Source organism: Trachemys scripta, chromosome 5 (assembly GCF_013100865.1).
Source record: "Trachemys scripta elegans isolate TJP31775 chromosome 5, CAS_Tse_1.0, whole genome shotgun sequence".
Lineage (NCBI taxonomy): Eukaryota > Metazoa > Chordata > Testudines > Emydidae > Trachemys > Trachemys scripta.
In genome coordinates, this window is record NC_048302.1 from 95,540,823 (window position 1) to 95,562,871 (window position 22,049).

Here is a 22,049-nt window from a genome sequence, read left to right on the forward strand (position 1 = left end):
GAACTTGGGGGGAGGGGGGGAGGTTATAGTGAATGAGGCAGGGGATTGCAAGAAGAGAGAGGATGCTCTCATGGTTAAGGAAGTTGTATGCTACCCTGGAGAACTGGATTCTATCCCTGCCTCTACCACAGAGCTCCTATGTGATGCTGGGCACGTCACTTCAACCAGACTTGTCACAGATGGCTACTAGCTGTGTGTTCCTCATTTTCTGGGTGCCCAGCTTGAGATCCTGAGGTCTGATTTTCACCAGAGCTAAGTAATCTCAGTTGAATCGGAAGTCAGTGAGAGCTCTTCTCTGAACAAAAAAGTGATATAAAATGCGAAATTCTCTGAAAAATCAGGTCATGGGCATTTCAGATTGGGCAACACTGTTGACATTAATGTCTCTGTGCCCCAGTTGCCCATTTATAAAATAGGGCAAATAATACCATATATTCTCACAGGGATGTTATGAAAGTAAATAAACTAATGTTTGTGGAACATTCAGATACCTGAACCAGCCCCCATTGAAGTCAATGGGAAAACTCTTACCCATTTCAGTGGTGGAGGATTGGGTCCTTAATAGGGCAGCATATCAAAGCTCAAGAGGGTTAAATTAATCACTATAGTGTCTGATTAAAAAACATCCGCCTTCCGTTCATAGAATCATAGAATATTAGGGTTGGAAGAGACCTCAGGAGGTCATCTAGTCCAATCCCGTGCTCAAAACAGAACCAACACCAACTAAATCATCCCAGCCAGGGCTTTGTCAAGCCGGGCCTTAAAAACCTCTAATGATGGAGATTCCAAGTGCTTCACCACCCTCCTAGTGAAATAGTGTTTCCTAATATCCATCCTAGACCTCCTCCACTGCAACTTGAGAACATTGCTTCTTTTTCTGTCATCTGCCACCACTGAGAACAGCCTAGCTCCATCCTCTTTGGAACCCCCCTTCAGGTAGTTGAAGGCTGCTATCAAATCCCCACTCACTCTTCTCTTCTGCAGACTAAATAACCCCAGTTCCCTCAGCCTCTCCTCGTAAGTCATATGCCCCAGCCCCCTGATCATTTTTGTTGCCCTCTGCTGGACTCTCCAATTTGTCCACATCCCTTCTGTAGTGAGGGGACCGAAGCTGGACACAATACCACAGGTGTGGCCTCATCAGTGCCGAATGGAGGGGAATGATCACGTCCCTCAATCTGCTGGCAATGTTCCTACTGATACAGCCCAATGTGCTGTTGGCCGCCTTGGCAACGAGGGCACATTGCTGGCTTATATCCAGCTTCTCGTCCACTGTAATCGCCAGGTCCTTTTCTGTAGAATTACTGCTTAGCCAGTCGGTCCCCAGCCTGTAGCGGTGCATGGGATTCTTCCATCCTAAGTACAGGACTCTGCACTTGTCCTTGTTGAACCTCATCAGATTTCTTTTGGCCCAATCCTCCAATTTTTCTAGGTCACTCTGGACCCTATCCCTACCCTCCAGCGTATCTACCTCTCCTTCCAGCTTAGTGTCATCTGCGAACTTGCTGAGGGTGCAATTCATCCCATCATCCAGATCATTAATAAAAATGTTGAACAAAACCGGCCCTAAGACCGACCCCGGGGGCACTCCGCTTGATACCGGCTGCCAACTAGACATCGAGCTGTTGATCACTATCTGTTGAGCCTGACAATCTATCTAGCCAGCTTTTTATCCACCTTATAGTCCATTCATCCAATCCATACTTTTTTATCTTGCTGGCAAGAATACTGTGGGAGACCGTATCAAAAGCTTTGCTAAAGTCAAGATATATCACATCTACCGTTTTCCCCATATCCACAGAGCTAGTTATCTCATCGTAGAAGTTAATCAGGTTAGTCAGGCATGACTTGCCTTTGGTGAATCCATGTTGACTGTTCCTGATCACCTTCCTCTCCTCCAAGTGCTTCAAAATGGGTTCCTTGAGGACCTGCTCCATGATTTTGCCGGGTACTGAAGTGAGGCTGACCAGTCTGTAGTTCCCCTGGTTCTCCTTCTTTCCTTTTTTAAATGTGGGCACTATATTTGCCTTTTTCCAATCGGGCTTTCCAGGGGGCTTTCAGAATGCTAAGACAATTGCAGAGGGCTAAGTTTCTAGCGGCTTTCACACGGCCCCAAGGATGTCAAAGGAAGTCTTTCCACTGACGGTAATGGGAGCTGGATCAGGCCCACCAGGGCCGGCTCCAGGGTTTTGGCCGCCCCAAGCAGCCAAACAAACAAACAAAAAAAACCCCAAAACCTGCAATCGCGATCTGCGGCGGCAATTCGGCGGGAGGTCCTTCACTCCGAGCGGGAGTGAGGGACCATCCGTCGAATTGCCGCCGAACAGCTGGATGTGCCGCCCCTCTCCGAAGTGGCCGCCCCAAGCACCTGCTTTGTAAACTGGTGCCTGGAGCCGGCCCTGAGGCCCACAATGATGAAGTTAACCCATACTGTATGAATGATGAAATTGGGACTGACATTGACAGGAACCAATATTGCTTGCAAATAATTATTTTGAGTATGCCTTATAATTTATTCTCATGTATGTGTATTATCTTTGTTCTCCTTTTCACCTCTACTGCTTCATTGCTTTCTTTGTTCCAGTGAAGTATTTAAAAATGGCCAACAACAGGATTCTGCGCAAGGGGTAAATTCTGTCTCTCTCTAGAGGTTTCTTTCCCTTCCACTCACAGGCTGAGTGCTAGCAGAAAGATCTGAACCTTATAGATTGGCAGGTCCAGTAGAATAGTTGTCTCCCACGAATCCTGGCCTATCCACTTGGAGCTCTTTTATGCTATGTATGCTAAAGAGCAGTGCTGCTTTATGGTCTTTCTGAAAGTACAGGGTTCAGGTTAATTCACGGAAAACTATGGTTTAATATTTTCTTTTCTTTAAGTCTCATGATTTCAATTAAGTTTAATCATGAATATTAAACACATTTATTTTTTCTTCATTATTTTAAGTCCTTCATGTTTCCTTTTTATTTTTAATGAGCTGCTGTGTGTCCTATTGTAACGTGCCTACTCTAGGTGCATTAGAGAGTAAATGTGCCATAATGCCAAGGCATCTTTGCTTGTAGTTACAAAGATGTTGTTGTCTGGAGGGTCCATGTAATTATTGGCTTCTGCAACAGCAATGGAATCAGTTTTACCATATTGAAATACTTCTGTAACTCTGAAACCAGATTCTTGGAGCAGCCAGAGGCTGTGTATTATGATTAATATTTATTATTTGTATTACCGTAATGCCTAGGAGCACTAGTCATGTTGTTGTTCACTTTTCTGACAGAAAAATTGTACATTCATTTTACATCCTGATACCTCAGGGTCCCATTCAAAAAACAACACCCACATCACTGTGGGTGGAGGCTGTTCCTCTCCTTTATGCAAACTCTGGGATATTATTTTTATGGCAATAAAATAGAGTAAGGGAATAAAACCCCTAGGGGAGAAAGAGAGAGAAATGTAGACTGCAAGTGGCTCTAGTCCCAGAAGTGGAACTACATGTTTGAGGTTGGCAGGCAGAAAGGTGAAATGTGTTCATGTAAAGCAGGGATGAGCAAACTATGGCCCTGGGGCCAGATCCGGCCCTTCAGATGTTTTAATCCAATGCTCAAGCTCCCTCTGGGGAGCAGGATCCGGGGTTTGGGGCTTGCCATGCAGCTCCCAGAAGGAGTGGCGTGTTCCCCCTCCAGCTCCTATGCGTAGGGGTAACCAGGGAGCCGGAGGGGGACATGCCGCTGCTTCTGGGAGCTGCTTGAGGTAAGTACCACCCAGAGCCTGCACCCCTGACCCCATCCCGCACCCCAAGACCCCGCCCCATCCCTGATCCCCCACCCGCCCTCCGAACCCCTCGGTCCCAGCATGGAGCACTCTCCTGCACCCCAACCCCTCATCTCCAGTCCCATCCTAGAGCCTGCACCCCCAGCCAGAGCCCCCACACTCCAACCCCCTGCCCTGAGCCCCCTCCTACACCCATTTCTGGCCCCACCCCAGAGCCCACACCCCCAGTCAGAGCACTCACCCCCTCCCGCACCCCAACCCCGAATTTCGTGAGCATTCATGGCCCGCCATACAATTTCCATACCCAGATGTGGCCCCTGATGTAGAGGCAGTGCTGTATGGTGTACTGGGAAATGTGAAGTACAGACTTGGGGCCAGCTCCTCCCCTGCTTTGCCTCTCGTGACATTACTTATACATCTGAGGGAAGTGAGTGGAAAACACTCCCAAATCAAAGTGGTAATATTGAGGGGGAAATATGGGTGGGAACTACTTTGGACCTCCTTGGGAATTGGTAGGAACACTCTTAACTGTGAGAGGTAACCAAGTGAAAATGGTTGCACCTGACTCAGGATTAAAGGGGGTGAATGAAGAAGAGGTGCCAAAAGAAATTTGATTCCCTGGAGTTTTGAATTGCAAATTGGGATATGCTTCCTCTGGACAAACTGATATTCTGAATGAAAGCATCTTAGTGCCTGAAGTAGGGTGTTATCTTTTCCTTCTCACTCTTTATCTTTATGTTCTGTTTCTGTTCTCACTCCTTAGTACTCATATATTTTCCAGTACGTGCAGTAATTCTTTCTCAGGCAGTGTCTTCCATCCTTGATAGATAGGAAGTGCTCTTCATGTCAGGATGGATTTTCTCCATCTATATTCCCTTTTCTCTTGTTGCCTCCTGTTATTTCTCTTCTTTACTTCACCTTTTTCTATCCTCTTGTTTTGTCACCTACTGATTTGGTTCCAACTCCTTTCCTCCCTAATTTCTTCCTGTCCTATCTTACCATTTGACTCCTCCTCCCCCTTTCCTCTCTTCATTTCCATTCTGGTTCTCCTCTCTCTGCCATGTACCCGTGTCCAGTCCTCCCCACACCCATTAATACTAATTCCCAACTCATTTGTTTCTTTAACTGATGCTGCTCCTAGCTCTGCTTAATACTTCAGTTTCAGGTAGAACAAGGAATGGAACACAAATCATAGGCCCGCAGGATCTGACTGGTAGCGTAGGAACAGCACTTTGTAAATGAGAGCATAGATGAGTATGAGGGCAGGATCAATGGAAGATAACCAGAAATCTACTTCATGAGAGGACATACTGTTCTTACCCCTCTCCCTTATCTAAATATGTGCACAACTTAGGCTATGAAGGTTAGGAGTTGCACATTTGAATTAATTTATAAACAACAGTGAGGTACAATAACTTCATGTTGAGCCATTTAAAACCTGAGCCCATGATTCACTTTCTAGGAATGAGTCAGTATTCATGATAGATCTTTACTTTGCTGAGTAGACTAATAATCATATTGTTTTGTACTTATGTCTCCATGTGTTGATTTTGTCATTTGAAATGTAATCCACTGGAGACTGAATAAATCATGTGGAAGGATGTGTTTGAACTTTTTCTAGGAAGATGTATTTTTCTTAAGAATTCTGTTCCAGACAAAAAGTAGTTAGAAAAACATTGCAGTGGACACTGGAATCTTCACAACAGGGCTGCCTGCTTGTAACAATAAGAATTAATTCTTAATTAACTGTATATAGATTGTAATCTTATTTCAAATTGTCATAGTCAGATTTTTTTTTTTTACATTTTATTTTACTGAAATGTACTATGATTTTCTGATTTTAAAAACTGGCCTCCATAAATAGCATACAATTATGGACACTCTACTAGGCATAAACTGGCAGGGGTCACAATTATCCTTTCCTTAAAAGTTTTACATTGACTGTGTTGGTTGATCACAGGATGACAATGAGCCACCAATGTGATGCGGCCGTGAAAAAGGCTAGTGCAGTCATAGGTGGCATCAGGCGAGGTATTTTCAGTAGAGACAGGGAAGCGGTAGTACCATTATACAAGGCACTGGTGAGACCTCATCTGGAATACTATGTGCATGTCTGGTCTCCCTTGTTTAAGAAAGATGAATTCAAACTGGAACAGGTACAGAGAAGGGCAACTAGGATGATCAGAGGAATGGAAAACCTACATACGAGACTCAAAAGGCTTGGCTTGTTTAGCCTAACGGAAAGAAGGCTGAGGGGAGATATGGTTGCTATCTATAAATACATCAGAGGAATAAATACCAAAGAGGGAGAGGAGTTATTTAAGTTAAGTGCCACTGTGGACACAAGAACAAATGGATATAATCTGCTCATCAACAAGTTTAGTTTTGAAATGAGACGAAGGTTTCTAACCATCAGAGGAGTGAAGTTCTGGAATAGCCTTCTAAGGGTAGCAATGGGGGCAAAAAACCTAACTGGCTTCAAGACTGAGCTTGATAAGTTTATGGAGGAGATGATATGATGAGACTGCCTATAATGGCATGTAACTGATTGGCAGCTGCTAGCAGCAAATATACCCAGCAGACAGTGATGGGACACTAGATGGGGAGGGCTCTGAGTTACTACAGAGAATTCTTTCCCAGGTATCTGGCTGGTGGGTCTTGCCATATGCTCAGGGTCTAACTGATTGTCATATTAGGGGTCAAGAAGGAATTTCCCCCCAGGTTAAGTGGGCAAAGACTCTGGGGTTTTTCACCTTCCTCGGCAGCATGGGGCCAGGGTGTAAGCTAGTGTAAATGGTAGATTCTCTGTAACTTGAAGTCTTTGAATCATGAGATAAGGACTTAAGTAACTCAGCAGAGGTTATGGATCTATTATAGGTTATAAGTCAGAAGTGGGTGGGTGAGGTTTTGTGGCCTGCAATGTGCAGGAGGTCAGACTAGATCAGGGGTCGGCAACCTTTCAGAAGTGGTGTGCCAAGTCTTCATTTATTCACTCTGAGTTAAGGTTTCACGTGCCAGTAATACATTTTAACGTTTTTAGAATGTCTCTTTCTATAAGTCTATAATATATAACTGAACTATTGTTGTATGTAAAGTAAATAAAGTTTTTAAAATGTTTAAGAAGCTTCATTTAAAATTAAATTAAAATGCAGAGCCCCCCGGACCGGTGGCCAGGACCCGGGCAGTGTGAGTACCACTAAAAATCAGCTCGCGTGCCGCCTTCGGCACATGTGCCATAGGTTGCCTACCCCTGAACTAGATAATCATGATGATCCATTCTGACCTTAAAGTCTATAAGTGTTTAACTTCTAGATTGCCTTCAGGTTTCAGTCAAACCACAAAAAATTAAAAAAGCAAATCAATAAATTCAAGTTACTTCATGTTCTAAGACAAAAAAAATCTATATACATGCTTTTATAACAGAGGGCCCTTGTGCATAACTTTATGTTGAGACCTCAACCAGATGAGTCATGACATTACTTTGCATCTTGAAGGATCAATCTGATGGATAAGATGTGAGATGGCAACTCTTTAAAAGTATTTAACTACCTCGGGGAAACACACAAATTTCAGAAACTTTGTGATATTTTTGAAACCTCCTATGGTTACAATTGGAATATATAAAAATATACATGTATTATTAATTAATTAACTAAAACTAAAGTTAGAAGGCTAACAGACCAGAATTTGAGGAAATCACAGTAATCAGATCATGAAAAAACGTGTGTTTAAACCCTTTTGTAAACCACCCCTTAGGACTGGAAGTTACTGTATGTCTGTGACACAGAGGAAAAGAGAGAGTAAAGGATACGTTATTCTGTGTTCTAAGGTTTAAATGAAATGAAATATGTAATTTTGAAAATGAGTTAAACAGTAAGGTTAACAAGTGTACCTGAATGTAAGTAAACCTTTCATATAGTGCTCCTTATTTTGTATATAAAAAAAAGCCCACAAGTACTTAATTTTTTGTAAATCCACATTTTACAGTAGTCTCTTCTTTCACATATTGAATACTCAAAGGTGCAATATATCTTAACTAGAATGCTCTCCCAGTGGCTGGCCTATACTATAGTTTTTTTTTAATCCATGGATATATCTACAGCCAAGCCCTCATTTTATTTTACAACAGGCATATCGCAAATCAGACCTGTCTGAGAACTAGGAACAACAGAGACGGTGCTTCATACTCTGTCAGAGGGAGTGATTACTAATTGGCCTCTAGTTCGTTTGCATCTCTCAAAAGAGTGAGTAACAGGAAGCATTCAGGGAGTATTTATTATGATTAATGGGAGCCATACTTTACCAAAGCAGTGACAATAGGCAGCAGAGGAAACAAAGACTACTATTTTTTTTTTTAAATAAAAAATCCTTTACTTGATCATTTCATCACAGTCTGAAAATGCTCTCCCTACCCAAGCCTAGTTCTCTGAAAGCTTGAGCAATGTCTCAGAGAAGCTGAGGTCAGAGAGTTTGCCCACAAGTTGCAAACCACTAAGAAAAGTAAAAGAATGTTGTAGTCCAGTTATGGAATATATGCAGTCTCCCTTAGGAAGTACAGCTTATCAATAGCCAAAGATGTGGTGCACTATGAAAATAGTGGGCCACATTCATCCCTGGAGTAACTTCTTTGGAATCAGTAGAATTGCATTAGGGATAAATTTGCCGAATTGTGTTTTTTGTGTGGATGTGAAAAAATTGTTGCTAAATATATACAGTATTATAAAAACACTATAACTAACAAAACAACATAGCATGCATGCATAAAAACACTAGAGAATTGCTAAAAAATTAGCAAATAGCTGTACCAAAAAATTTGCAAACAGCTGTGGTACGTTTCTTGAAGCTGTTAAGAGGCAATATCGGGCTTTGCCAGTCAACCCTAAAATAAGCAATAAAATTGCTACCAGGGTGGAAAGGGAGTAGTGTCTTGCTTTGGTCTGTAGGGCCATTCACTCTTCAGGGACTGCTGATGAGTCCTAAAGAAATTCTTGCCCTACTCTTTGGCTGATGAGGTGGTGAAATTTTTAAGTTTTAGTGAGAGAGAGAGAGAGAGAGGGATGATGAACTTCAGGGCTGCAAAGCAGATGCAAAGTACTTCTCTCTTTCCCCAAAATGTACGTAGTTGGAACATAGTAGCTCAAAAATGTCAAATAAAATTTGGGGTCAAAAACCTTGTATATTTTTCTTAACAATTTAACATTCCCCAATGTCATCTCCACCCTTTTTGCCTTTGGACCTCCATGTTTGATAAACTGATCTTTTCTGTTGCGGTGTCTGTTCTCCCTCCTGCTTAGTTTGTAGAAACTCTTCTTTACACGTTATATAAAGTGTTGCATCCCATTTCCAAAAGCTCTGATACAAGGAGTATACAATTAATGTATCTCATGAATATTTCTTTTTCTTTTCTAGTTGACTCCAGTGTGGACGCGTTGGCTGTGTTTATGGCAAGCAATAGCACAACAGACGTTGTGAATCGCAATAATCCTGCCACTCCCCCAAATACTCTTAATCTACGCTCCTCCCATAATGAACTATTGAATGCGGAAATAAAGCATACAGAAACAAGGAACAGCACTCCCCCGAAATGCAGGAAAAAATATGCATTAACTAACATTCAGACAGCCATGGGCCTATCGGATCCAGCAGCACAGCCCCTTCTGGGGAACAACTCTGCCAATATAAAGCTGGTGAAGAATGGAGAAAATCAGCTTAGAAAAGCAGCAGAACAGGGGCAACAGGATCCCAATAAAAATCTCGCTACGACTGCAGGCATAAACATAACTTCTGAGAAGTTAGAAGGTAAAGAACCTACCCCTCAGGATTCTGCAGGCTGTGAAATATTCTCCTCTCAACCTAGGAGGACCAAGAGCTTCCTAAATTACTATGCAGATCTGGAAACATCAGCCAGAGAACTAGAACAGAATTTTGGGAACAGCCATGTAGTGATGGAGGAGAAAGCGGCACAAAGTAACAGCCAGGCTTCTACCATGATTGTCAATGGGGATGTGTTGCCTCAGAAACAAAACAAGCTGTCCAGTCCAGAAGATGGCCAAGTAGCCACCGTGTCATCAAGTCCTGAGACTAAGAAGGACCATCCTAAAACCGGAGCCAAAACAGATTGTGCATTACATCGGATTCAAAATCTGGCTCCAAGTGATGAAGACTCCAGCTGGACGACTTTATCGCAGGACAGTGCTTCTCCAAGTTCACCTGATGAAACAGGTACAAAAGTGAAGAAACGTTTCCCTCAACTCAGTTCTTTAAAAATGTGTTTGTTGTTTCTCTTGAGTCTCATTGTGTAGACAGCTGGGGATAAGGGAGACAATGTGGGAGAAGAAAGGGACATTACAAATAGCAGGATGCCACTTAATGCTTTTTACCAAGCAGTAGCTTGTTTTGAGAGAGTTATGAGTCCCGAGGTAAGATTTGATGATCATTATGGTCCCTTCTAGCCCTGAAATATATGAATAAAGTAAATCATAGCTAAACCGAACGGTAAGATTAGTACATAGCGTCTCATAAAGTTAAGAAAAGTGACACTCTTCTATAAAAGGGGCAGTGTCAGGTACCACAGATGAGGTTCCAGTGATGATGGATCCTAAATTTGACCTTAATTTTTTAAAATTCAAAGTACTTAATCAGTTCCAGATGATAATCATTCATTTCTTTTAAACACCTAGCTCTTTGTTGCTGAGAAATGCTTAATTTAAAACAAACAGAAGGTGTATCTAATGCATTAATGGTAATTCTGGTACATGGTGTCTGAATACAAAATCTACAGGGTAAGAGATACTGCTTTCAATCTTTTAAGGTTTTACAGGGAGGAAAGTTGATTTTTTAAAGAAATTCAAATCTATTAGAAAAAAATGCAATTTGAGGATATCCTTTTAAAAAAACCTGACATTTAAATAATGCATTTTATGCTATATTCTACTGTTCTGTATGCTAATTCAGAAGTTGAAATCAGTATGTTTCACATTTTGAAAGCCTGGGTCCATTAATTATTTGAACAGTAATGGTGACTACCGCGGTAGCACTGTTGTAATTTACAGCTCTTCTATATTATTTTTAAAATTGCAAATAATTCATTCAAGTTAATGGACTTTGTCACCTTTTTATATTTGGATTTGTATAAAAGGATATTAGTTTGTGGAAAGGCAAATGCTGTTCTCTCTAAAGGTGATCTCAGGCCAAAGAAATTGTCATAGCTATGTATGTATTACAAGTGTGTTTCGCTACAGGAGTGCAGTAGTTTTGTATCAAAATTGTTCAGCAGTACATTTTTGGCCAAATTCACAGCTGGAATAAGGGCATGCCACTCCTGTGATTTCATTAGAGTTGTGCCTAGTTAACCCAGTGGTATATTTGGCTCTGTAACTGTAAGAATTAAAAATATAAAACAAATGAACAAAAACTCTGAACAAACCCTTAATACCAGGTGTATACTAATTTAGTTGGATTTGATCTTTCTCCGTTATTAATAATTATTATTATTGTATTGCTGTAGTATCTAGGGTTAAAGAGATTTCTCTTTGTTAGACTAGACGTGGTCAGTGTAATAAGATCTCATTTCTGATTTGATATTCTCTTAGTGTACATCATGTATAGTCTGCGTCATTGTTGTCTGAAGCAAACAACCAGTTGAAGAAAATGTTAGTGGCATCTACAGTATATGTTTGATTAAACTGTTTAATATTGTGTTCACTAGCTCGTTGCACAATTGACAGTCTCTACAGATGAGGCCCTGGAGAATTGTGGGTACAAAGAAGGTCTTTTATTCCATAACCTTTAGGGTCTTTGAGCAATTTTTGGATTTTTTTCTTTATTGTGAAATGTAAGCTTTCATTTAAAAATAGTTTTTGTATTGTGACGACCCCTCTAAACCAAAAAACCAATTGTCCATCTCCCCCACAAAAAAGCAGTAGTAAATGATCTCCTTTCTCAGTGAAATGTAAGCAGTCATCATTTAAGAGCTAATGTTGTTAAATGGGGACAATGTAAGCCGAAGTAAGGCCGAGTTCTGAAAATAGTAACTGTAGGCTCTCCAATCCATTTCTTCCCCCAGAATGAGCTTTCATTGTGCAGTGAAGTGGGATTTCTATGACAGACTGCTGGGGTTTCTGTGGTGAAATCATGACCTCACTGAAGTCAGTGGGACCAGAATTTCACTCCTGAACTTTTTTATTCCTTTATACTTGAACTGCAGGAAAATAATATTTAGAAAGTTGAGAGAAACTATTGAGAAAAGTTGCAGAAAACAGTCACTTCACGTAACATGAGGGTTTCTTTCCCCATCCTCTGAAGCGTTTAGTATTGGTCAGTGTTGGAGACGGAGCACTGTACTAAATGGAACACTGGTCTGATCCAGTATGGCAATTTCTTGGTTCTTAAAATGTTTTTTCCTAAGAAGCTAAGTTTTTTTGTTTGTTTGTTTGTTTTTGTATTTATTTATTTATTTGCAAATTTAAGGATTTTAACCATTAATGCCCATTTTAAAGCTCCCAGAGCACTAAAACACCCAAGAGTTGTGCTAATTTACCATCTTTAATTTGCCTCTGGCTTGTCAAAAAGCTTATTGTTGAGATGCCTTCCCTCTTCTAGAGTGGATAGTTTGTTGATGTGACTGAAAGAGATCAAGAAGCCAAATGTGGTATTTTCGTTCGCAGTGGTTCATGGATGTCATGACTGGTACTTTGTTAAACAGTTAGAGCCTGATTTTTTTAAAGGCATTGAGTATCTGCAGCTCCAATTTGAGGAGGGGAGGGGAATCCTCCACTAGTAAAAACAGCAAAAATCATGATTCACGGAAGTATTTTTAGACATACTTAATATAGAGCAAATTTTTTGAAAGTAGTTCTCAGCAGTGACTCCATTCACACATGTCTTCAGTTATTTGGACCATTGGGCATCCACAGGAGTCTGTGGCCCATGATCAAGTCCATTTATCTAGCTGCTAAGATTGTAAAATAAGGAGTGAACTATCTGTACTGGCTGATAAATGCAATGAATGATCTGAACTTGCCTTTTTGATAAAGGAGTGAAGAACAGTTTTGGGTGGTTTTCATTTTAACCACCTGTGCCTTTATCTGATCATTTCCTGGTAGACAGAGAAGATATTGGGGTATTTAATTCACAAACACTTACCGTACATCAGGATGATTTCATTTATATCTGGCCTACCAACTGGCAGCTACTAGATGTTGCAGAGACGGGTGCTTCAGAAACACTGAGAGATCAATGGTCCCTGCAATGGGTGAAATTTTATTTTAAAGGGCTGATCCAGAGCCTCATTGAGTCTTTCCATTGATTTTTAGTTGGGTTTGGAGTTAAATTGAATCTAATCCAGATAGAAGCAATTTGTAAGGGATTAATAGTTGATTTTTGGGTGGGTTGAGGAATAAGTAATTTCTAAATGCTGTAAAATTAGTGAACCAGCATAGGTTGTATGATTTTGTATGGTATCTCTGCACCTTAGGCAATGAGAGCCTTTTTGAAAATTAATATTTGGTCATACATAAAGCTAGTATTCCTTGTTTTTTTTCTTCTTTTAAAACTGCTGCAGTGCAACATTGTGAAATAAATTCTTTATTCTCAATAGCTTTAGAAAGATAGGAAATTTTCAAAACAATGGACTCTTCAGACTTTAAAATGTGTCAGGCTGACTGATGGCATGTGTTTGTGTGCATTTAGCTGTACCTTATTTTTCTCTTAGAAGTGATTTAGGCTGAAAACACCAAGAACTTCTTGGATGTAGTTTTACGTGCTGTGAGAAGGAAAAATTCTTCCTATTGTTAAAATTCTATAGATCCCATTAGTAAAATTTTCAAAGAGCACTCAATACCTTAAAATAGGAGTTCAGTGTTAATATATAATTCAGATAGATATTGTCATGGTGCTAAAGGAGCATTTTGTTATTTTCCTCTGAGTCATTTTATTTCTATTATTTCCCCCACTCTGAATCTCATGGAAAATATTTCTTAATAAACCGTTAATAAAATTTGATATTAGTTTGAACAAGATGGGCATGCCATTTGTTGCAGAAATGGAAACGTGAGAATCTAGGTTCGAAAGCTACAATATTCTTGCATATCCTGAACTTGTGGCAAGGAAAGGTTTTAAATTCAGGCCAATATGATGTTCTTGGGTGTTGGGAAGTAGAATAACTCTGCTGATTTAGTTAGTGAACCATCTCATAACAACTTTTTTATTTTGTATAATAAATACTGTTTAAGACTTCTAACCCACATGCAACACTGTAATGATAATTGTAATTTGTTGATACAAACTTTTACATATACAAAGATTAATGAATGCACGTTCTTGTTCTACATGAACTTGATCTATCAGTATTGTTACACAAGGTGCTAAATACAATAAAAGGAGAAAATAAGGGTATGTCTACACTGCAATTAAAAACCCACAGCTGCCCCATGCCAGTTGACTCGGGCTCATGGGGCCGTTTAATTGTTGTGTAGACCAGGGGTGGCCAAACTGTGGCTCGAGAGCTGCTTTTAAGTGTGGCCTGTGAAGATCGCCTCCCCCACTCTCCACCTACCAGACTGTGGGGTGTGGGGAGCTCAGGACTTCTGCCTTGCAGCAGGGTGGTGGGGTAGGGGCTTCTGCCCATCGGTGAGGAGGGGCTCAGGGCTTCAGCCCTGTGCGGCATGCCTGCTGGGCCTTGAGGCTTCAGCAGGAGCAGAGCTGAAGTCCTGAGCCCCAGCAGGTGCCTCCTACAGGGCTGAAGCACCAAGCTCCTGCAGGCACACCCTGGCTCTCGAACTTCTGAAGACAGTTGTATGCGGCTCAGAGGGTCAATAAGTTTCGCCATCCTTGGTGTAGATGCTTGGCTGAAGCCCAGGCTCTAGGACCCTGTGAGGTGGAGGTAGAGACTGAACATCTGCACTGCGATTAGACAGCCCCTTAGTCCTAGCCCCACAAACTTTGAGCCAGCCATAGGTGTCTAATTGCAGTGTAGACATGCCCTAAATGGCTATCCTCCATTTTGTGTGTGTGTGTGTGTGTGTGTGTGTGTGTGTGTGTGTGTGTGTATATTGGGGAGTGGATATAACTGAGAGATGATAAATGTGAACAGTGTTTTTAAATGCAGACTCTGCTATTTACAAGTAAAATCACATTTCAATGAAAGGGGGGAAAATAAGTAAAAGACCGGCACAATATATCTAGAGTGAAATACATCCTCCACTTTGAACTTTTAGGATTTGTAGCATAAGATAGCGTAACAACATAATATGCATCTATTAAAAAAAAAAGACATCCTTCAATGTTTTCTTTTTTTAAAATGTAAGTGACTGCAAAGCCAGCAGTTACCGCTATGAAATGTTATTTTAAAAATAGGTAATATTTAATCTCTTATTTAGCAATGCCTACTCTTCCTGCTAGCAAAAGGTATAAACATGATCGCATCTGTCGGGTTTTCAGCCATTCAGTCACTTTTAAAAGAAAAAGATACCTTCTCCCTTTTTTTAATTGGACAAAATTTGTCATTTCTCAGCATGATCAGAGTAGCGTGAGTCTGTTCCAGCGGTTACCAGATGGTTAAATTCAGGTCCCAGAAAGGTTATGAGGATTTTCCAGAAACTCTGCAGCCCCAAGCAACCTATGCTGTTCTACAGATATCATTGCAGGCAGGGAGACATTAAATATGGCCCCTGTGACGAGGGGAAAATAGTTCCATTCTGTTCCCTCCATTGTAGCAAGGGGAAGCAATGGTCAAGATGGCTTCCAGCATCACCCTAGCCCCTTCTCCTTCCAGTAAGGAGAAGGAGGGAGATGCTCAGGGATGGCCTATCAACCCCTCAGCACAGAGAGACAGTAGCCAAGTTTACAGATCCCTTATGGCATAATTGTTCTCACATTTAGTTTAATAGGAACTTTGCCATGGACTCTTATAGAAGCAGGATTGGACCTTTTATACTTCTAACTCACTTCAGTTATCTGTAAAATGGGTGCAATCCCTATTTCACACAGATGTGTGAAAGCAAATTAATCAGTGTTAATAAATTGATTTGTTATTTATGGCGCAATACCCACCAGAACTCTCCCAACATGCCTCCTTCCCACCTGCCCCACACTGGAGTTCAGGGGACAGCTGCCAGAAGGAGTGGCAAAGACACCTCCACCAGAATTGTATCAGTGGACACTTGCACAGGCAGAATTCTCCCCTGGGCATATCTGGCCACTTCAACCTGCCTAGTGGGCTGGAGAAGCTGGCCTTAAAGAATCTCAGGGAATACTTCTAGCCTATCCTCTGGAAGGCTGCTTTTCAGAAAAGTAGGTGGACAAAGGTTTTCTTTTTTAATTTAATATTAAACATTTGTTCACTTAATTTATACAATTTTAATTTGGTTTAAATTCTGATTCATAGCTGAAGTGGCAGTATCCGTTTTTTGAATATCTTGTATTTTGTTCTTATTTTGCCTTCTGCAGTTACACTGAATAACTAGCGGGGACTATATAGACTCAGATTCTGGTGAGGGAGAGGCTGTAAGGCCCAGATTTGTAAAGGTAATTATTTGTTGCTGCAATCAGCATTGCAGTGCCCAAGTCTCACTTTCAAAAAGGATTTAGGCATTTAGCTCCCAAGTACCTGAAGCCCTTTTGAAAATGAGACTGACGGGTTGGATCACAGAAACCCCCCTGGGAGCTTCCAACTGATGTGCCAAGGCTACCTCTGCTCCTGTTTTCCCTACCAGCTCAGGACTCCAGCACCCTGTCTTGTTGAGCCAGACACTCCTGTCTGCTCCACACAGACCCAGGGTCTGAATTACTTGCCCCAAAGCTGCAGGTTCACCTGAAAACAGCTCATAGAAGTGTGCTTGTCTTTAGCACTCAGATGTCCAACTCCCAATGGGGTCTAAACCCAAATGAATCAGTTTTACCCCGTATAAAGCTTATGCAGGGTAAACTCAAATTGTTCGCACTCTAACACTGATAGAGAGATATGCTTGTTGTTTGTTCCCCCAGGTATTAATACATACTCTGAGTTAATTAATAAGTAAAAAGTGATTTTATTAAATACAGAAAGTAGGATTTAAGTGGTTCCAAGTAGTAACAGACAGAACAAAGTAAGTGTAGTAGGTTTGTGCCGGGGCTCGACCCTCCTGGGTGGAGGGGAGCTACACCGACTCACTACAAGCACAGACAGTCAACGCCCAGGCCCTTCGGTGCAGGGCTGAGTTAGGGTTACCATATTTCAGCAAGCAAAAAAGAGGACGGGAGGAGCCCCGCCCTAGCCCCGCTCCTGCCCCTCCCACTTCCCACCCCCCCAGAACCCCCAACCCTCCCCCCATTCCTTGTCCCCTGACTGCCCCCTCCTGGGACCCCTGCCCCTAACTGCCCCCCAGGACTCCACCCCCTATCTAAGCCTCCCTGCCTCACTGCCCCAACCCTTATCCACACCCCCACCCCCAGACAGACCCCTGGGACTCCCACGCCCCATCCAACCACTCCCCACCCCCCCACTCCTTGTCCCCTGACTGCCCCCTCCTGGGACCCCTGCTCCTAACTGCCCTCCAGAACCCCACCCCCTATTTATGTACAGGCGTGACTACCTGCCCTTTCCTGGTTACTATACGCGGCCAGTCCGCATCCACATCCAGTAGTTTAAAAAAAAAAAATAAACTAATAATTTAAATTGGAATTTCATCCATTAATAAGTATTTATTATATAGTTAAAACCATTCTATTGAAGGGCAGATATTAAATAACACTAAATATGTTAATGTTCAAAACAATATTAAAAATTTGAAAATTTAGAGCATGGAAACCAAAATAGCTAAAATTGAGTTTTGGCAAGATACACGGAATGGAAACTCCGGGATCTTTACCTGTCACTGAATATAGCCATCATACCAATAGTGGAATATAAAACAAGTCTACATATACTCTCCTTAAAATTTTTACTTCTGTCCATTCCCAATAATTGTAACAAATCATTATTACCTTCACTCCACTTGCCACACGCCCCAAGCACAAAACCAAAGAAGTGGATATTTTTACCTCCCGTTAAGTTTTTAATTTCTTCCTCTAACTCAAGATAATAAGCCACCTTCTCACTGTGGGCTTGTTCCAAACTTCCGACATTATCCTCCCATCGCACTGTAACATCAACCACCACTGCTGTATCTCCTTTTATAAATACAATATCCGGCTTTCTTAACTCACCCTTACTATTTCTCAAATGGGGCTCTATCATTGCCTTCCACCCTAATTTACCAACCTTATCTACAACTGCAGCCACTACTCTATTATGCCTTTTTATCCTAGCATTCTTAGTCTTATAACATTGTCCTGAGATATGGGGAACAGTCTCCCGCACTTTACCGCACCATCTACAAAGAGCATTCACACCTCCTCTTCCTCTTGCTAATGTCTCCCTAGTAGGATAAATATTTGCCCTAAGCTGCAATGCTGCCATATACGCTGACGATTTAACTTTACTAGAGTTTCTAAAAATCAAATTACTAATTAAATCATTTTTAAAATATTTTATCCCTATTCCCTGACATCTCAGTTCCGACCATCTTAAAAATTCCTCTTCCCTCCATTTCTTGGGATGAGATGTTACTGCACTAAATGACAATATTTTATCCACAAGATTTTCTCCTGCATATAGAAAAGATAGGTCCATCCAATCATCTCTCGAGACAATATGTCTCCTCCATTTACGAATTAACATATTTGGGATTTGCACACTAAACTTAGTGAGAGCTAAACCACCATCCCTACCTCTAGAATAAAATATCCCATCTGTGGTACACTGAGGTAAATGTAAAATCTCTTTAACTATTTTTCTAACTAACACATCAAGATCGTCTAAAAGATTAAAAGGGGGTTCTATTAAAAGAAGATTATAAAATAGCTTCGGTAAGATATATGTCTGTAAAATTAATATTTTTGGGGCCGGTTTTAATGGGGCCTTAATTAAATTCTCACTCCAATCTTTCAATTTTTCTTTAAGTACCGGTCCCCCTACACCTATCCAGGGATCTATTCTAGCCCCTAAATATTTTTCAAAATCCCCTGGTTGAACATATTCAATCTTCTCTGACCCTATCTGCCAATTATCCTTAGGATTAACTACATAGGTTTTATGTTTAGTTAAAATATGAAAGCCTTTCGTTTTCTTCACATTAACAGAGAGATTAGTATTTTTACAAAACTCCTCTAAGATACCCAAATTTTTGATCATTCCTTTATATGAGCTACTTAAAATTGCCACATCATCGGCAAAAGCCAATGACGTGACACTATTACCCTTAACATAAAAACCACTTCCTTCTAATCTAGTTAAAAGGGGATCCATAGCAATATTAAACAAAATTGGGGACAACGGGTCACCCTGCTTGACCCCCCTCCTAATTAAAATAGACTCAGTAGCTTCATCACCCACCCATACCCTAGTTGTGCAATTATCATAAAGGTCCCTAATAATATCTATAAAATGTTCATCTATACCAAATCTTCTCAACCCGGCTATTATATGTCCGTGTCCCACAGAATCAAATGCTTTAGCCAGATCTACGAACACTATTGCAATTTCATTCCCATTTCGTTTAGCCCCTTTAATCAAATTATCTAATATAGCAATATTTTCCTCACACCCAGGGGCGGATATAAATCCTTTTTGTCTACTACATATCTTAACTGTTTCCACCAGTCTTTTTGCTAATGTTTTGGTATAGATTCTAATCCAAACTGACCCAATTGTCAATGGTCTCCAAGATGTTAACTTCTTCATTTCCTCCTCATCTTGTGTCTTTGGTATTAAAATCGTTCTATTTTTCTTAAATTCATCTGGTACCTGTCTATTTAGAAACCATATATTAAAAATTTTTGTAAGTATTAAGGAGTCTAAATTAAAAATATCCCACAAATTGCTCACTTTTACTTTATCTGGGCCAGGAGCACTATCTTTTCTTATTTCTGTTAAAGCTATTCTAATCTCATCCACAGAGATCGGATTCATTAATATATCATTATCCGCATTCTCTGTGGATGATGGCCACCCTATCATATTACCATGTCCAATTGTTCCCAAAATATTAACATCGTATTCCTCAATTTCTTTCATAGGGATAGCACACTTAGCCTTATCTGGCTCTCCCATTATAATGCGAGTCAATCTTCTTCGATCCTTATCAAATAATTGTTGATAGAATTTATACTTAGCTTTCTTTGTAGCATATCTCCTAATTGCATTAAATTGCTTCCTTCTCCCCTCCTTTCTAATCTTCCCTTTTCCTTTATTCCTCAACTCTATTTGACTTTCATTTCTAGGGTCCTGTCCCTCTACTAATGAATAACATAATTTTTCCAACATTGCCCATCCGAGAGCTTTTGTTAAATCCTCCTTTAATAATCCTTCAATTTCCCCTAAACTATTTATTATTTCTCTTCCCTCCCTACTTTGTTTTCCCCGTTTACATATTTTCTCCACTAAATCCACTTCTGGATGTCCTTTTAGTGGGAAAATCCTCTCTCTTGGGGGCGGAATTTCTAATATATTTACTCTAATGTCCTCTACCTCAGTCACTTCCTCCCTATCTCCTGTTACCACTAACTTCTTCTTTGCTAATTCTCGTCTTTTATCTGATATTTGTTTATTCGTTTTGGTCCTCATCTCGCTCTCAATACATTTATTTATATTCCTTTTCCCAATATATTTCCTTTCCAACTGTATAAGCTGTGCAACCTCATCTTTAGTCCATATACGAGATCTAGTCGATCCCTCTTTGATCTTACTTTTAGCAGCCATATCTTCTTTTCTTTGCTCATTCCTCACAGCAGGGTGTCTATGTCTACAGTGTTGGCTCAATCCAGATCTAGTATGAAAACCAAGCCCACAGACCGAGCACGTATGGCTCTTCATTGGGGTATCCGCCTTCTTGGGTATGCACTTGGGGTAGTGGCAAGCTATATTATGATATTGAGAAGATTTTCCACATTTACTACATACAACTCGTATGGCTTTACTTTTATGAACCACATTAATGTGTTTGGCCCATTTACCAAATGTTGGTAATATCTGGGGACGTATTGGACAATTAAAACTATCAACGGGATACTCTAAATAAAAAACCCCATCCTTCCACGAACTACTTTCTAATATATTTATATTACTACCAGTACTGTTAAGATCCTTATTACGATCCCTATTAAAATCAGTACTTGATTCCCTAACATATGGATCATCAAATGTACTTAAATACTTAAAATCTGGATTAAAACTGTCCATAGTTAAATCATTAAAAGTGTCCCTTGTAAAAACCATCGGTAAGATAGATAAAATCTCCTCACCATGATCATCACAAACATTCTCCTCTACCTCCTCTCCATGCTCCACTGGGAGGACTTGATTCTCACTCTCATGCTCATGAGACTTCATTATAGTCCACACCATTTTATCCATTGGTCCATCCACCCTGATCACACCCCTAATATATTTAACACTGTCAGCCGGGGCATCAAAGCCAACAGTGGGGGCGTTATTAACCCGGTCCAGCGCCAATCCGGTATAAAAATATAAATTACTTTTTTCCATAGCTAAAAGATTTATCCTTCTCAGGGGGAAACTAACCCTTTCCAGGGGGAAGCTAACCCGTGCCTGGGGGAGACTACCCTTACCAGGGGGAATCTAACCCTTACCAGGGGGAGTCAACCCGTACCTGGGGGAGGCTACCCTTACCAGGGGGGCATCCATGTGGCACCATATGGGGCTGCCCAACCCCGTCCCACACCCCACTGAATGTGGGATGTGGGTTCGTCCTCCGCAATCCGCCTGGCTATCCAAGCCAGTTACCGACTCTCACCACGAGGAGGTAGCGGTTGGACTTGCAATCCAGAGGCTTTCCTCAAAGAGGGGTCCCAAACAGCATAATGTCGAGCTCTAACGGGCGTGTGAGAAAAGGCTCAGATCTTGGTAGGGGTTGCCCCTATTGACCAGGCTCACGCCCACCCCCACCTCACCGATAACCCATTCTCTCACTACCCTCAGGCAATGTTTCCGTCGAAGCCCGACAGCTGAGAGGGTCCAGAGACGCATGGAGAGCCATTAAGAGAGCCAACCTCTCCCCACTCCTGCCCCCTGACAGCTCCCCCCCAGAACTCCCAGTCCCCCACCCCTCCACTCCTTGTCCCCTGACTGCCCCCTCCTGGGACCCCTGCTCCTAACTGCCCTCCAGAACCCCACCCCCTACCTAAGACTCCCTGTTTCTTGTCCCCTAACTGCCCCCTCCTAAGACCCCCCCCCAACTGCCCCCAGGACC

At 41.3% G+C, this 22,049-nt stretch overlaps 1 protein-coding gene across 9 annotated transcripts in view; it reads left to right on the top strand.

The window, feature by feature from the left end:
- APBB2 (amyloid beta precursor protein binding family B member 2) overlaps positions 1 to 22,049 on the top strand; it is a 343,676-nt gene that overhangs the window by 150,949 nt on the left and 170,678 nt on the right. For all 9 annotated transcript variants that reach the window (XM_034771095.1, XM_034771094.1, XM_034771089.1 and 6 more), the window contains one exon: positions 9,172 to 9,984. In XM_034771095.1, the coding sequence (XP_034626986.1) occupies positions 9,172 to 9,984 (813 nt within the window). The remainder of the gene's footprint in view (positions 1 to 9,171; positions 9,985 to 22,049) is intronic.